The sequence below is a fragment of the Penicilliopsis zonata genome, assembly GCF_001890105.1.
Source record: "Penicilliopsis zonata CBS 506.65 unplaced genomic scaffold ASPZOscaffold_11, whole genome shotgun sequence".
NCBI classification, from domain to species: domain Eukaryota; kingdom Fungi; phylum Ascomycota; class Eurotiomycetes; order Eurotiales; family Aspergillaceae; genus Penicilliopsis; species Penicilliopsis zonata.
The window spans coordinates 339,226-355,543 of NW_019208920.1; the positions used below are offsets into that span (position 1 = coordinate 339,226).

The 16,318-nt window shown below is 54.4% G+C and overlaps 7 protein-coding genes across 7 annotated transcripts; 4 read left to right on the forward strand and 3 right to left on the reverse strand.

The window, feature by feature from the left end:
* Nucleotides 1–115: 115 nt before the first annotated feature.
* Nucleotides 116–1,622, forward strand: ASPZODRAFT_160218 (hypothetical protein; the record flags this gene model as incomplete). The annotated part of the gene is made up of 5 exons (XM_022726456.1): nucleotides 116–318; nucleotides 372–706; nucleotides 778–1,085; nucleotides 1,165–1,324; nucleotides 1,435–1,622. 5 exons carry the CDS (start codon nucleotides 116–118, stop codon nucleotides 1,620–1,622), a joined length of 1,194 nt encoding a protein of 397 aa, XP_022579845.1.
* A 211-nt stretch (nucleotides 1,623–1,833) lies between these two features.
* ASPZODRAFT_69429 (hypothetical protein) lies at nucleotides 1,834–3,552 on the reverse strand (the record flags this gene model as incomplete). Its single annotated transcript, XM_022729576.1, has 1 exon — nucleotides 1,834–3,552. One exon carries the CDS (start codon nucleotides 3,550–3,552, stop codon nucleotides 1,834–1,836), a length of 1,719 nt encoding a protein of 572 aa, XP_022579846.1.
* Nucleotides 3,553–5,213: 1,661 nt separating this feature from the next.
* ASPZODRAFT_69925 (hypothetical protein) lies at nucleotides 5,214–8,351 on the forward strand (the record flags this gene model as incomplete). Its single annotated transcript, XM_022729621.1, has 1 exon — nucleotides 5,214–8,351. The coding sequence occupies one exon, from the start codon at nucleotides 5,214–5,216 to the stop codon at nucleotides 8,349–8,351; it is 3,138 nt and encodes a 1,045-aa protein (XP_022579847.1).
* Nucleotides 8,352–8,552: 201 nt separating this feature from the next.
* Nucleotides 8,553–10,061, reverse strand: ASPZODRAFT_133985 (hypothetical protein). The gene has a single exon (XM_022723402.1). The coding sequence runs from the start codon at nucleotides 10,033–10,035 to the stop codon at nucleotides 8,740–8,742; it is 1,296 nt and encodes a 431-aa protein (XP_022579848.1). The 5' UTR covers nucleotides 10,036–10,061; the 3' UTR covers nucleotides 8,553–8,739.
* Nucleotides 10,062–10,270: 209 nt separating this feature from the next.
* Nucleotides 10,271–12,737, forward strand: ASPZODRAFT_70081 (hypothetical protein; the record flags this gene model as incomplete). The annotated part of the gene is made up of 3 exons (XM_022729644.1): nucleotides 10,271–10,513; nucleotides 10,578–11,804; nucleotides 11,865–12,737. 3 exons carry the CDS (start codon nucleotides 10,271–10,273, stop codon nucleotides 12,735–12,737), a joined length of 2,343 nt encoding a protein of 780 aa, XP_022579849.1.
* A 204-nt stretch (nucleotides 12,738–12,941) lies between these two features.
* On the reverse strand, nucleotides 12,942–14,252 carry ASPZODRAFT_133986 (hypothetical protein). The gene is made up of 2 exons (XM_022723403.1): nucleotides 13,110–14,252; nucleotides 12,942–13,037 (listed from the first exon to the last, which is right to left on the reverse strand). The coding sequence occupies exon 1, from the start codon at nucleotides 14,188–14,190 to the stop codon at nucleotides 13,240–13,242; it is 951 nt and encodes a 316-aa protein (XP_022579850.1). The 5' UTR covers nucleotides 14,191–14,252; the 3' UTR covers nucleotides 12,942–13,037; nucleotides 13,110–13,239.
* Nucleotides 14,253–15,467: 1,215 nt separating this feature from the next.
* On the forward strand, nucleotides 15,468–16,294 carry ASPZODRAFT_69704 (hypothetical protein; the record flags this gene model as incomplete). The annotated part of the gene is made up of 2 exons (XM_022729599.1): nucleotides 15,468–16,214; nucleotides 16,268–16,294. 2 exons carry the CDS (start codon nucleotides 15,468–15,470, stop codon nucleotides 16,292–16,294), a joined length of 774 nt encoding a protein of 257 aa, XP_022579851.1.
* Nucleotides 16,295–16,318: the final 24 nt, after the last annotated feature.

Below are 16,318 nucleotides of genomic sequence, written 5' to 3' on the forward strand. Positions count from 1 at the left end.
TCAACTCGCTCGACCGTCCCCCAGAGACACCTTTCTCTCTTCAACAAACGCTTTTATTCTTCCCTCATACAATGTTCTCGTCGCTTCTGCGGTCTCTCCCCCAGCTTGGACGCAGATGGAAGCCTTTCTCAGTCTCCCCAATCCCAACTTCGTCCGGATCCCCGAGGGCCACAAGATTGAAGAAGAGACTCTCCCAGACTATATTGCCTCGCAGTATTATCCAACCCGGATTGGAGAAGTCATCAAGGAGCGGTATAAAGTCATCGGCAAGTTGGGATTCGGGTCTACATCCACTGTGTGGCTGGCACGGGACATGGAGTGAGATTCATGCTTTTATAGCCTGGCTTACCAGAGATACTCATATTTAATAGTGAACGACGGTATGTTATGCTCAAAATCTGCGTCAAGGCTTCGTCAATGGGGCAACAAGTGGACAATGAGCTCAATATGTATAAATACATGGAGCAGTCCCCGACGGCCCATCCCGGTCGCGACGTGATAAGAACGTTACTCGATACATTCTACATCGACGGACCCCATGATAAGCACCGATGCCTTGTGCATCCCCCGTTATGGGAGAGTGTGCTGGCCTTCTTACGCCGTAACCCGGTAGAGAGGCTCCCTTCACCAGTCCTCGCAGTCGTTCTTCATCGCCTATTTCTAGCCTTGGATTATCTTCACACAGAGTGTCACATTGCACACACTGGTTTGTAGTCTTTTCTATTTTCTTCCGTCTTCCAGTCTGGGTATGCAATTCCCTTACTCATGTCTTATAAGATATCAAGGCCGATAACATCATGTTCGGAATCAAGGACGATTCAGTCTTCACCGACTTTGAGGCGCACGAACTTGAAAAACCCGTTCCGAGGAAAGAGGTAGACACGGACGGGAGAACAATCTACATGTCTCAAGAACTCAAAATACCCAAACAAGTCAGCTCCCCGATCCTCTGCGATTTCGGTTCCGCCGTACACGGGGATCAGCACCACTCGGTATTCATTCAACCCCGGATCTACCGAGCACCAGAGGTGATTCTGGGCGTTCCATGGACGTTTAGCGCCGATATATGGAATGTGGGATGCATGGTAAGACTAATACCCAGGCTATCATTCGATGGAACCAATGTGGGTGCGCAAAGGGATTGAGAACGCTGATAGCTCTTAGATTTGGGATATATACCAAGGCGGCTCCTTATTTACAGGCCAAGACCCCGAATTTGAACGATACCGGAGTCGAGCCCATCTGGCCGAGATGATCGATCTTCTCGGGCCGCCGCCTTCTAGCCTTCTTACCCAGGGGGAGCTGAGAGACAAGTTCTTTTCGAGTCAAGGAAAGTTTTTTTTTTTTTTTTTTTTTTTTTTTTCTCACAGTACAGGTATCCAGGTATCCAGGTATCCAGGTATCCAGGTATCCAGGCCACTAACTAGATTCTAGGCGACTTCCTACATACAGAGTTACTGACTGGTTCGGTACCGCTGGAACAGAGGGAAACCACTCTCGAGGACAAGCCGGAGAGAGAGGCTTTCCTACGTCTTATGCGCAAAATGCTACAGTGGGAGCCTGGCAAGCGGAGCTCGGCCAAGGAGCTGGCGGATGACGAATGGATACATAGCCATATGTAAGATGTAATAGTTATATTTGGCTGTCATTGGCAACCATAAAGATTTAAGGTATTAGAAGTAGGGAATATCTTAATCTATTTCTAAACTAATACACCGATTGGTAGTCAGAACAAGAGAAGAAACAACCCTCTACCAGTAGAGAGAAAGAAACAAGCAAGAAGGACAGTCATGCTATGATCAGGTTATGACAGGAGAGTAAGGCCAGTTTCAATTAGAAAACAGGAAGCTTAAAGGCAGGGAAAGAGTAGGTCCAGGTGTCGACAGAGGCCTGGTCATACACGCAGTCAAAGGACGAGCTGTTCTGCCACAGAGGCCGGTAGGGCCACTGGCACAGCATCTGGGTCTCGCCGGCGTACTTGCCCGAAGAGACGGTGGCGTTGAGACGCGTGGGTTTCACCCCGTTTTCCACCCAGTTGATCATGATATCCATGTTGTCCTCCGGGTACGGGCCCGGCTGCAGCGAGTTGGTCGAGCAGTGGGCGGCTCCCGGGATCAGATACAGCTGGTACCATTCGTTCAGCTCCGCCTGGCACTCCTCCTGGGTCAGGTCGCCGTACATGACGGAACAGACGGACTGCCAGTAGTGGACCGACGAGGCGGTGGGGACGCTCGGGTCAGACTCGCCGTGGAAGTGCAGCAGCTTGGCGCCGGAGGAGTAGAAGGGGGTCAGGTCGGGCAGGGTGGTCTGCAGGCTGTCCAGGTACCGGATCATGCCGGTGTTCATCCAATCCACCATCGTGTCGTAGGTGACGTTGTCGAGGCTCGACAGGTTATCAATGTCCAGCAGCTGGATGAACCGGGCGACGTACTCGCCACCAGTCGAGGGGATGTCGAGCGTCCACTCCTCGGTGGTCGTGTCGTACTCCGTGTCGGCGTCCTCGAGCGCCGCGGCAATCTGCCACGACAGATAGGCCCGCTCGCCGTTCAGGTTGTGCAGTCCGTCGTAGATGGCCTGCGCAACCGCGACACCCTGGGCCGTGACGGTGCCGTTCTGCTCCGGGTAGGAGCTTGTCTCGCTACCCTCGGCACGCTTGCCGAAGCCAAAGCCCAGCGAGGTGCTGTTCTCCGCTGCGCAGTAGTACGACTCGCCGATGACGGAGGTGAGGTTGAACTCCAGCATGCAGAGATCCGTGCGAGACACGACGCCGTCGGCGCGACCGTCCAGCGGGTCGCAGGCTTCGATGGTGGCATTCACAATCTTCTCCAGCTCGCACGGCGAGGGGTAATAGTCCAGGGTGTGCTCGACAGCAGCGGGGAAGACATGGTTGACCTGCTGCTGGCCGTAGCGGAACGCAGGCGCACCGGCAATCACGCCGTCATACTCCTCACCCCAGCGCTGAACTTGGCTCATTCCCTCGCGCCCACCATCCGAGCAGCCCTCGAAGTAGGTGTAAACCTTGGCGCTGCTGGACAGACCGTAGAAACTAGGGGTGATGGCCTTGACCACCTTGGTCATCTCGCCGAGAGCCTGGAAGCCAAACATGTACGTCGCATCCCAGTTGATGGAGCCGTTGCCGTAGAGAGCGACCTCATCATAGCTGTAGTCGAAGGCGTCGTAGCCGGCATCGGTGGCCGCGCCCACAGCACCGTAGCTCAGACCACCGGTAGTTTCGGTGGAGAGCGAGTAGCCGCCTCCACCTGCGACGTAGATGCGGTTCGCAAAGTCGGATGGGCTCGGGAAGGCCACGTTTAGCACCACCTCGTCACCCTTGCCGGTGTGAGTGTAGGCAACAGTCACACTGCAGTAGGAGTAGGTATCGGAGGTGGAGTTGCTCGCCGTGACCGTCGAGGGGAGCAGGTCGATGCCCAGCAAGGTTCCGTTGGATGGAAGGGCCGCTTGCACATTGGCCACAGTACACACGTCGGACAGCGAGGTGGCATTCGCAGTGGCTGCCACCGCACCCGCGACGACTGTCGAAGTCAGACGCATGGTTGGTCAAGCAAATGAGAATGTAAAGAATGGAATTAAATTGGATTCGATGGTAATAATGAGTGATATCGAAAGAAAGAGAACTGATACATTAAAAGGAATAGTAGTAACCGAGGCAGGAGAAAACCGCCTTTAAATAGTCGACTGCAGCATAGCTCAGCAACATATAGCCACGTAAAGACCCGGGATTCTCACTCTGACCGGTGGGTGATGGCTGCCCTCCCATGTGCCTTGCTATCATCAGGCATTGCGTGTGCGAACCTTGGCAGCCGTCTCAGAGCGGAACTGATGTGCCTCCTGCCCACATGGGTCCTAGGAATCGAGACCCTGATTGCATCATTCGCGAATCGTCTTTCCATCTCGCTCCTTGAGGATGGCGCTTTCGACAGTCGTTGCTCCGGTAATTCCAAACAGATATCATGATCGCGACGACTGCTGCGAACCGTCTCAGCAGGATGACGATGCTCAAATAACCTCAATTAGAGGTGCCGATCCCCTGCGGCATAATGAGGCTTGGCATATCAACTTTTGCGTTTCAATTAAGGATCCGGTAGTCTCTGGTGGGTCAGATCGTCAGTCGTCGCCACACTTGCAAAAGGAAGAATTAATATCCTCACCAATCCGAACCCCCCTGCCCTGACGATTCCAAACTTCCATCCAGTCTGGTATGAACCTTATCCAGGGAGGTGAAACCGAGGGAAGCTCGCCGTCAAAGTCAGTCGAGACACGGCGTATTCTGCAACAGCATAACCTGCACTTTGTTAGGCATCCTTGAAACTTGCAGCGTCTTTATTGAAACCGCTCTACCATCCTCTAACAGACGACTGATAAATAGAGATGTGTATGGCGCGTGAGATCCAGAGGTAGGCACGAGGAAGATGGATATTATTATGAAATAGTAATTGGCACTTCTGCAGGAGGTTATTAGCCTCCAGTCTAGCCTTTTGGGTCTGGTCTGTTTCATCATGTGATATGATCATGTGATACTGTACTGAGTATTATGGAGTATATAGAGATAGTAGTATATTTTGTTAGAAGAGTTTGCCATGATGGCTGAACACACGACTCTTACAACACAGAATGATGGTATGAAGACGTTGAGGTTGACCGGTAGTAGTAGTAGTATACTTGGTGCTGAGCCGAACAGCACGTATATAAGACCATGAGCTCTCCTAGCTTACAGGTCGATTACATTGCTTGTTATGAGTGACTCTTACACTCTTCTTATCTATTAAAAGGTCATGTATAATAGCCATCTCTGAGAATTGTTCTGCTATCTTAACGGAGTGCTTCATCACTTACAATTGTTGAGCCGTGGCAGCCTGAGGCGTCGAGATGGATCATGTGATATGGTCATGTGATATGGTCATGTGACATTATCATGTGACCGTTAGTCATACTAATGCCTGAGGCACAAGTGACGTGATCCAGGCTAACCTGATAAGGCCAGAAAAAGTTATCGATAAGAAATTGCGTGATTGCCACTAGCCGTTCTGGGAAGTCCCCCCCAGGGCAGGACTCATGTGAGAGCAGGCATTATTAAGTGAAGGACGCTGGAGAGAATTGCCTCCCCGCCTTGTTTTCCTCTCATCCTCGTCTCCCTCAACCCTCTCCTTGTTGATTCTACGGTCTGGTATCAGAGAATCAATCACTCCCTCACAATGGGCTCGTCCACTCCAGCCCTGTCGGCTCTCTCGGGCCCGACGTATACTACCGCTCAGACCTTGGTCCAGCAGGTAGCCTACCTCTTGAGCGACAAGATCTTTGCCTATTCCCCCGAGTCCTTCGACCTGGACGCTGCCCTTAGGGAGTGGTCTGTTCGTGGCGACGCCAATGCCAAGGGCGAGACTCCGGGCGTTCAGACCCTGGAAACCCGCCAGGGCGCTGGAAGCATCGCCCTGGGGTATCTCTTCTCCCGCGATTTCGACCTCAAGAAGCGGCATGTGCCCCAGGCCATTGTGGCCTCGGCTGCCACGCTTCCGTACATGAGATCTGCGCTGGAGCAGCTGTCTCTTCTGTACTCCGTCGCCAGCCCCGTGGCTGCTCACGTCGCGGCAGTCGATTATACCGCCGAAGACGGCCTGGTCACAGACTATGCCTCTGCTCTCAGTCTGGCCGAAGAGCTCGGCTTTGGGTTGGTGTCGAGTGCTTCTGTGCACGAGGCGCAGCACATGGCTCTGCTTGCCACGCTTCTGGCGTCCGTCCAGCCGTCTCTTCACATCTATGACGGTGTCCGGGTCGGACGGGAGACCTCTCGCGTCATCGACGTACTCGACCAGGATGGACTCAGCCGCACCTATGAGGCGGTTCGCAACACCCTGGAGGACTCTCGCAGCCGCCACCTTGATGCGCAGGGCAAGCTTCTGGAGCTTCTTAAGTCTCTGAACGGCGAGTTGGGCACTGACTATGGCCTTTTTGAGTACCATGGCCATGCGGAGCCTGTGTCTGTCTTGGTCGCCTTTGGTACCGTTGAGGCATCGCTGAGTGCTCAGGTTGCTCGTTCTTTGGTAAAGGATGGTGTCCGCGTGGGCGTCATCAATGTCCGTGTCTATCGTCCCTTCGTCGAGGAGGAGTTCCTGCGTGTGCTGCCAGACTCCGTCAAGACCGTTGGCGTGCTGGGTCAGGTCATCAACGAACAAGCAGTGCAAGAGGAGGGCATTCACTCTGCGCTGTACGACGACGTCCTCGCTGCAGTGACCTTTGCGGGCCGTGCCCAGACTCCCACTTGCTTCGATATCAAATACTCTCGTTCTCAACGTTGGACCGTGGTCGACGCCGCCGCGGCTTTCCAACGTATCTTTGACAAGCCCCTTCTGCCGACCGCTGCCGCCGCTACCACACCCCTGCAGCTCTTTGACCCAACCACTGTTCAGGAATACACTTTCTGGGACGTTGACACCTCTGATTGTGACGAGGCCGCTGCCGTTCTGGGCCAGGCTCTGGCGGCCGACTCCGCCAACAATGTGACCGTCAGCAAGGTTCACGACAACCTGCTCCAGGGTGGTGCCGTCCGCATTGATATCCGCAAGAGCGCCAAAATTCTGGATGCTCCTTACCCTGTTGCTGCCGCGGACGTTGCTTATGTTGGTGACGTCAAACTCCTCGGCGATGTCAATGTCCTGGCTTCTGTCAAGGACAACGGGAAGGTGATCGTCAATGCGCCCGGCATCAACAACGACGACCTCGAGAAGAAGCTGCCTGTTGCCTTTCGACAGGCAATCGCGCAGCGCGGCATCTCTCTCTTCATCGTCGATCCCACCGCCACTGGTGAGGAGTTCCCGGCCTCCGTCGTCCTGCAAGCCGCGTTCCTTCGCGTTGCCCTACCTTCCCAGGAGTCGCTCGGTACGAAGAAATTGGCGTCTGTCGTCAGCAACCCCGAGGCCTTGGAGACAGTCACCAAGAACCTTGAAAAGCTCGTGCGTGTGATCGAAGTTCCGGAAGACTGGAAGGCCGCAGAGGAGGAGGCTTCCGAGGTTCAGCTGCCTGTCGACCTGTCTGCCAACAGTTTCGTGCCATTTGCGAAGAATGAGGTCGAGCCAGAATCCCTCCTAAAGGACTGGCAGACTGCCGCCAAGGGATTGGTGTTCAAGGAAGCCTATGGTGCCAAGTCCGCCCTGCGCCCTGATCTGGCAACCAAGACCTTCACGGTCCACGTCAAGGAGAACAGGCGGCTGACGCCCACCACTTACGACCGTAACATCTTCCACATCGAGTTCGATCTGGGTGACTCTGGTCTGACGTACGACATTGGCGAGGCCCTCGGTGTCCACGCTCAAAACGACCCTGTCGACGTCCAGGAATTCATCAAATTCTATGGCCTCAACCCTGATGACATTGTTGAAGTTCCCAGCCGCGAGGACTTCAACGTGTTGGAAAACCGCACCGTGTACCAAGCCCTGATCCAGAACATCGACATCTTCGGTCGCCCACCCAAGCGCTTCTATGAGGCGCTCGCCGAGTTCGCTACCGATGAGAAGGAGAAGAAGGATCTTCTCACCCTGGCTGGGCCTGAGGGTGCTGAGGAATTTAAGCGCCGCGCCGAGGTTGACACCATCACCTATGCCGACGTGCTGCTCGAGTACCCCTCTGCACACCCGGCCTTCCACGACATCATCCGTATCGTCAGCCCGCTGAAGCGCCGTGAATACTCCATCGCCTCATGCCAGAAGGTCACCCCCAACACTGTCGCTCTGATGATCGTCGCCGTCAATTGGGTTGACCCCCGCGGTCGCGACCGCTTCGGGCTGTCCACTCGCTACCTCAGCCGCCTGCAGCCAGGCACCCCGGTGACGGTGAGCGTCAAGTCCAGCGTGATGAAGCTGCCCCCCAAGTCCACCCAGCCAATCATCATGGCTGGTCTGGGCACAGGTCTCGCTCCCTTCCGTGCCTTCGTCCAGCACCGCGCCCTTGAGAAGGCCCAGGGCAAGGAAATCGGCGCCGTCTTGCTGTACATGGGCTCCAGGCACCAGCGCGAGGAGTACTGCTATGGTGAGGAATGGGAGGCCTACCAGGAGGCCGGCGTGATCACGCTCCTCGGCCGCGCCTTCTCCCGCGACCAGCCCGAGAAGATCTACATCCAGGACCGTATGCGTCAGACTCTACCTGAGATCATGCAGGCGTACATTCGCGAAGAGGGTTCCTTCTACCTCTGCGGTCCCACGTGGCCTGTTCCCGATGTGACGGCCGTTCTCGAGGAGGCCATCGCCACCGAGGCCAAGCTTTCTGGCAAGAAGGTCGACCCCAGCAAAGAGATCGAGAAGTTGAAGGATGAGGAGCGATACGTGCTGGAGGTTTACTAAAAAAAAATCAAATTGGAGAGATGCAAGATAGACGGGTACATGGGCACACCTTGATGTTCTGGATGCTGAATTTTGAATATTGCCAATATTCGCAAGTTTGTGCCATCTGCGCCAGTTGTCGATGACTAAAGTCTTCCTAGTCTTTCTAGTTAGCGCCATTTCACTACATAGAACATAATAGATCTGTCATATTCCTTTCAATGGACTCGGTCTTGATGGATTGGGTATAGAATTTTATTTTTGTGCAAGAGACAGGCTAGGTAGCTTTTTCTAGGTAATCATATACTAGAGAGATAGATATTTTTCATCCGCAACACCGACCAAACAATTCATACAACAAACAACATGGAAGACAAAACGGGATGAATAGGAGAAAATATGCAATGGCTTATGCTCTACCGAGAGCGCCTAGCCTTGTCTTGCCGTAGGCGCCGCCCTTCTCCTTCCTCAACTCCAGCGCCCGTCGGTATGGAGGAGCAGTTGGCGGCTGGACGGGGTCCAGACTAACGTGGTCTGGAGGGAGAGCGTACGAGGCATCCGAGTCCCAGGAGGACAGGTCTCCGCAGGCGATGAAAGACGGGATCCATCTGTTCTCTGGCGCGTAGCGTTGGGGCGGTTGCTGCTGCTGCTGCTGCTGCGTTGACTCGGAATGCAGATGACGGACTTGAGTAGTATGGGTTGGATCAAGGGAGGAGGAGGACACGTCGACTCCCTCGCCGACAATGCTATGACCAGTCATTGCGGTATCCTCGTCTTGCACCTGGATGGCGAGATTGCCGTCTGCTGGGGGCGCGGCTGGTATCGCCGCGCCACCGAAAAGAGGGGTCTTCAACGCTTGCATACCGACCAAGCCGTCATGACTTGCTGGGGGGATGAACCCTTCACAGACAATAAAGGCTTCCAGACTGCTGGCGCGGCTGCTTCGCGGCTTGGCGACGCTGACCTTCTCAAAGACGGTTCGCAGCTGCGCGTAGAGCAGATCGACGTCTCGCCCGCGGAAGATCTTGGCCACAAACTTGCCTCCGGGCCGCAGGACGCCCACCGCTAAATTCAACGCCGCGTACAGTAGCTGGGACTGGATGTAGATGTCTAGATCGTGGAGACCGGTCACGTCGGGCGCACCGTCGGAGATCACCAGATCGACCGGGTGGGGTTGTCTATGGGCAGATAGGGCAGCAGTAGCATCGTCTGCTGAGGAGGAATCGTAGGCTTCCGGGTCCAGAGCGCGCAGCAGCAACGGGATAGTCGACGGGTGCGTGATGTCCGCCTTGAGAGTCGTGATGCCTTCGAGAGGAGCCATCGGCTGGAGATCAATCGACACAATCTTGACATTCTTCCGCGGCTTCAGCTCCAAGTCTTGCCCCGTCGTCAAACTGTCATCGGTCTTCGCTGCCTCTCCCTCCTTTGTCTGCTGCAGCGCCTTCTTCTCTCTGCGCTTCTTCTCCAGCCACGCCCTCCGGCCGAAACTCTCGCCCTTGATCAGCACACGGCTCAGCACTTGACTCCAACTGCCTGGCGCTGCACACAGGTCCACCACTCTAGTGACTTTCTCCGGGTTTTCGTGTTCGAACAGGTCGAATTGCTCGTCGATCTGGATCAGCTTGAAGGCAGACCGCGCGCGCCAGTTCTGCTCCTTGGCGAGACGGTAGTAGGCGTCACGCTTGTCTTTGGAAGATTTCCCCATCCTGGAATCGTAGAGAGCGTCGTCTCGTCTAGTCGTCTGCACAATTGACCGCACCTCGCCGTCGATTTCCACCGATTTTCCAACGTGGGGGGAGGGGGAAAGAGCGCGATAAGATCCGCAAAGGCGGGCGGTTTTTTTCTGCCGCTTTTTTTTTTCTTTGCTCGGAGTTTGCACCAACGCCTGCCTTTCCTTGAGAGAGACGCAAGAATTATTGATTAATTACCGGCAACACAAGATGGGCCAGAAACGAGCGCGAGATTCGAAGGGAGCGGGACTTCAGTCGAAGAAGCGGAAGAGGGCCGGCAAGGCCGCTGAAGCGGACAGCAACTGGGACGGCATTGTTGGGGTGGACGACCTGAACTGGAAAGAAGTCGCTCTCCCCGACCGGCTTGAGGACGCTGGGGGGTTCTTCGGGCTGGAGGAGATCGATGGAGTGGATATTATTCGGCCGCAGGGAAATGGTGAGATCAGGTTCAAGGTACGTTGCGAAGGATGGGTCGTCGAGATGCGATGTTTGGTATCCAGAAGCTCATTCAGACCAGGCGGTGGCTGGAAAACCGAAGAAATCGATCCTGAAGAAACCGGAACCGGGAGAAGAAGACGGCGGTGCCGAGGAATGGTCGGGCTTCAGCGATAATGAGCATGACGGAGAGGTTACGGATGATCGTTCTCCAAGGAAAGACACACCTGTTCAGGAACAAGCGGAGGCAGAACCCGCGGCAGAGGCGAAGGAAGAGTCCAAGAAAACCGAGAAGAAGGAGTCCAGGAAGGAGAAGAAGAACAAGAAGAAGAACAAGGACAAAGATGATGAGAATCAACATGATCGGGAGATCAAATCGGGCCTCTCCTTTGCCGCTCTCCAGGACGAGGAAGAGGACGACGGGGTGGACGTGTCTGATTGGGATTCACTTGGTCTTTCGCCAGAGGTACTAACAAGCCTGTCCAAGAGCAAGTTCTCGACTCCCACATCGGTACAAAGAGCTTGTATACCTCGCATTCTTGAAGGGCACGATGTCATCGGCAAGGCCTCGACCGGATCGGGAAAAACGCTGGCGTTTGGCATACCTATCCTTGAGCACTACTTGGAAAGCAAGAGAGTATCTGATAAGAATGTTGGATCGAAGAAGAAGCAGAAGGTTCCGGTGGCGCTTGTTCTGTCTCCTACTCGAGAGTTGGCTCATCAATTGGCCAAACACATTGGAGATCTCATTGCCAATGCGCCAGGCGCCGACGCGAAAATCGCACTACTGACTGGTGGTCTATCCATCCAGAAGCAGCAGAGACTTCTTGCAGCGGGAGATATTGTCATTGGTACTCCCGGTCGTGTATGGGAAATCCTCAGCTCCGGACACGGGTTGATTCGCAAAATGAAGCAGATCAAGTTCCTTGTTGTCGACGAAGCCGATAGACTACTGAGTGAGGGCCATTTCAAGGAGGTCGAAGAGATTCTGGGTGCCCTGGATCGGGTTGAAGACGGCGAGGCGCCGGATGAAGAGGAGAACAAGGACAACGAGGACGCCAAGGTGGCCCAAGAGGAACGGCAGACCCTTGTCTTCTCTGCTACATTTCATCGCGACCTACAACAGAAACTCGCAGGCAAGGGTCGCTGGACAGGCGGTGATTTGATGGATAGGAACGAGTCGATGGAGTACCTCCTCAAGAAGCTGAACTTCCGGGAGGAAAAGCCCAAGTTCATTGACGTCAACCCTGTCTCGCAGATGGCAGAAGGTCTTAAGGAGGGTATTGTCGAATGTGCTGCAAATGAGAAGGTATTTTTTTCCTCTTATTATTGTCTACTTTAAATAAGACTAACGGTTGCGACTTGCTAGGATCTCTTCCTCTACGCACTGCTTCTCTATCACCCCAAACATCGCACACTGATATTTACCAATTCCATCTCGGCGGTCCGCCATCTCACGCAATTCCTTCAAAGCCTTCAACTCCCCGCTCTTGCTTTGCATTCGTCCATGATCCAGAAGGCCCGACTGCGCTCCTTCGAACGCTTCTCCTCCCCGACATCCGACCCAGGGTCCATCTTGATCGCAACTGATGTCGCTGCCCGCGGTTTGGATATCAAGGGCATCGACTTTGTCATCCACTACCATGTTCCCCGGACAGCGGACACATACGTCCACCGATCTGGACGTACAGCGCGTGCTGGATCGACAGGCAAGAGTGTCATCATCTGCTCGCCCGACGAACTGGTCGGGGTGGTGCGCCTGGCGGCCAAAGTCCACCACGCATACAACAAGGGCAACGAACAGCAACCGAAGAAGAAACTCCCCCTGGAATCCCTCGAGCTCGATCGCCGGGTGATTTCTCGCATCCGACCTCGGGTGACGCTAGCGAAACGTATTGCCGAGTCGACTATCGCCAAGGAGAAGATCTCCGCAGAAGACAACTGGCTGCGTTCCGCTGCTGAGGACCTCGGCGTCGACTACGACAGTGACGAGTTCGATGAGGCCAAGGGGAAGGGTCGAGGCCGCGGTCGAGGCCGGCAGGAACGAGAGCGCAAAGCCGGCAGCGTGACCAAGGGGGAAATGGCGGGCATGCGGGCGGAGCTGAAGCAGCTCCTCTCGCAGCGAGTGAATATCGGGGTCAGCGAGAAGTATCTCACGGCGGGTCGGGTGGACATCGAGGCCTTGTTGCGAGGAGAGGGCAATGCCTCGTTCTTGGGGCAAGTCGATCCATTGAACTTTTAGTCTATCGTGTAGCATATATCCAGATGAATCATTATATTGTCTCAACATAATGAATTACCTAGCTATCTGACTTTTTTTTCACATATTTTCGGCATTTTCCCTTTTTTATCCTTGTTGCTTTTTCCCTTTTTTTATGTTCTTCATTTTTCCCTTTTTTTGTTTTTTCGTTTTCCCCTCAAATATGATACCTCACCACAACCCAGCCACGTCCTTCATCCCTTAGACACCAATCCACAAACCACAAACTTGCCAGTAAAGAAAGAATGAAGGAACAAAGAAGTCAAGAATTCAGAATGCAATCAGGTTAGTACAACATCTCTCCCCGGAACCAGCAGCATACCCGAGTCGTATTTGAATTGAATCTGAGACCAGCAGACCTGCTAGAGAACCGAATCAAAAACGCGCCAGAAATTCACCAGAATGCACTCAAGAGATAATCTGTGAAGACTTGTTGGAAACCGCTCCGGCTTGACGAAAAGGAGATGATGGACGCAAGGGAGATTTATCTCTGGCGACTGAGTTCCATCCAGCAAGCATGGCAGGTTCGAAGACCGCACTCGCGGCACTGCATGACGAACTGACCGCAAGACTCCTCGCAGGGATCACAGAAGTACGGCCCTTCGCGTCTGTACCGCCAACCAGCCTCGTGGTCGCAGCCTCCACGAGCATGGAAGCCCTCCCTGGCAACTTGCAAGATGCGCTCGCGGGCCCGGGCAACAATCTCGTCGTCCAACTCGGGGAATTCCATAGAGAAAGTCGAGGTCTGGTTGGTACCCGCGGCAGAGGAGGGACCGGCGACGGCGTCATCGGTAGGAGCTGCCGATGAGGAGGTTGCAGCGCTAGTATCATTGGTAGGAGCTGCCGCTGAGACCGGTCCAGTAGCAGGGAAAGGCCAGCCATCCTCGATGCTGCCAGGCATGGTTTGAAAAGGAATGAGCACATCCTCTTCATTTTCTTCGGGGGTCATCGGGTTGTCGTCTCTCACGTCGCAGCCGCAAGTTTTCCACCTTTGTCCGCACGTATAGCAAAGTTCAAAGCCGCAGCGGCAGCTGATGAGAATAGTGTCAGTATACTCTATGTGGGGGAGGGAAGAAGGATAGGACAAGACATACGTGATATGGCTGCAGCCAGACTTGAGCTCAATCAGGGTGCGACACTGCTTGCATCGCTGCCAGCCCTGCTTCTTTGCCAGTTGCAGCAGCATGTCATATTTATTCTCTTTGCAAGCCCCTTCATGGGTAGTCTCCTTGCAAAGGGAACAAGTCTTGTGCTTGCAAACAGGACAAGTGGCGACCTTTTCGGCGATGAACTGGGGAAGAATGTATTTGGAACAGGAGGAATCAGCACAATATGTACGATCGAGATCTGCCTTTTCCGCAGCTTTTTCCTCGACCCTTTTGGTGAGCTCGGGTTTCAAAACGTTTTTGACAATACTGATCGAGATCTCCTGCATGCAGCAGCGAGGTGGAAAGAGGGACTCGTCATGAACTGCAGCCTCGAACAGATGGACAATACATTCGGAACAAAACTTGTGAGGACACTCCAGCTGGGTGATGTCGTATTCGGGCTTCTCGGTAGCGCACGCGTTACAGATCACTATTCTGACCTGGTGTGGGAAGCCGGTCAGTCCCTGCCTATCGATCACTGGAAAGGGGCTGGTTTCAATCTACTTACATACGCTTCCGAGTCGGACTCACTTGCGTTGCCATAGCCGGCGTTGCCACAGTTGCAGATTCCAGCGTGGTGGGCGTTGTAAGCTGGGGCGGAGTTGCTGTCATAGGTCTCCTCAGTGACGCCCTCCTGGGTCTGTTCAGCGACGTTAACTCCTGCAAGCCCGGCTTCGTGGGAAGCCACAGCTTCGATGGTACTCTGGTGCAGGAGGGAAGCAGCAGCTGCGTTATCTTCCATTTCCCACTCCTGAATCGCCAGCTGTAGACTGCGAAGCTGCTCCCGAGCCACCAGAGTCTCGTTCCTGATCTGCAAGGCCGACTCCAGGGCCTCATGATCAGCATCAGACAGCAAGGCGTCGGTAGGGTCAGGCGTTTCCTCTCTCTCACAGCACATCTCCGAAACAGCATCTGCGAGGTTATCCATTCTTTCCAGTGCCCTTCGACAACGGAGATGAAAGACCGGCGACGCTCGAAAAGAAAAACAAGCAATAGGACACGACAAGACAGACGATCAGGGACAACAGTAAAAGACGAGCTCGAACGATCCAGCACTTGGTTTGGATGATGATGTACGAGTACACTTTGTGTTCAACGAAAAGACGAAAGATAGCAGAGAAGAAGAACGAGATGGGAGGGAGAGTGAGGAAAAAAGAGGCATCAGAAGGGCTTTCTGGCGGCGGCTGAGTGAGAGAAAAAAAAATCCATTGTGTGGCTCATCATCACCGATGCTGTCTCTTTCATCGCTCTCATACAGTGTTGTTCTCTGAATAGCTTCTACTCTTACACTATATCCGGCACATTCCTTCGGCATCCCGAGTGAATCCCGGCATGCCGGCTGTTATCAGTTCGGCATCCCGAATCTCCTCGGACCCACCGAAATCTTTTTTTGCGCGATAAGACGAGTCTCGCAGCGAATTCACCTGGCCTTGGATTCACCAAGCGACAGAGTACATTCTACAGGTAGGCAATATTCACTATGATGCAGCTCGAACTAACTCATGATCATATGTAGGCTTCTCCCCATTCACTGCCGCGAATAATGTCCTATCTCGTCAGGGGGATGCGGCCTTTCCGCAGACCAGCGATCGCCGTTCAACCGTCCTACGCTCATCCCAGGCTGCAGTCCAGGTCGGTCTCAGTCATCCATACAGATCCGCTACCGGCCAGCCATGTCCAGTCACCACTATCCCCGTTAAGTGAGCGTTCAGAGGACATCCCCCCTCCTCCTCCTCCTCCAGTGACGACAACCCCAGCCGCCGCGCACGCAACAGTCGACGACCTCATATCCTCTTTACCGCTCGTGCAGTCCCTCCGCCGGAATAAAGCCTACACAGAGTCCCGGCCTCATCTTACCATGGCCTCCACGCTGAAAGCGACACACTTTGTCGCCGGCGCGCTCACCTCGACAGGCAAAGTGAGCGTCCCGCCCTACATGTTCAGCACGAAACATTCCTCGCCCTCCTCCCCCTCCTCCGTCATCTCCATCTTCCACGTCGGCGCCCACCTATGCGGCCACCCAGGCTACGTCCACGGCGGCCTGCTGACCGTCCTCTTCGACGAGGTGTTTGCCCGCTGCGTCTCGGCCTGTTTCCCCTCCGGCCTGGGCATGACAGCTAACCTGAACGTGGACTTCCGCAAACCCGCCACCCCGGACAGGGTGTATGTTCTGCGCGCGAGTGTCACCAAGGTAGAGGGCCGCAAGGCTTGGGTGCAGGGGACCATGGACTGTCTGGTCGGGGGGATCACCGGTGAGGGTGTGATGGTTGCAGAGGCTAAAGCGTTGTTCGTGGAACCCAAGTTCGCAGAAGTAAGTTCTTCTCTTCACCATTTAGTCCTATTTTTCTCTTACTGACTTGGTAGTCCATGGTGCCACTGTACAAGGCTTGATTTTCAATTCATGATAATGAGGGA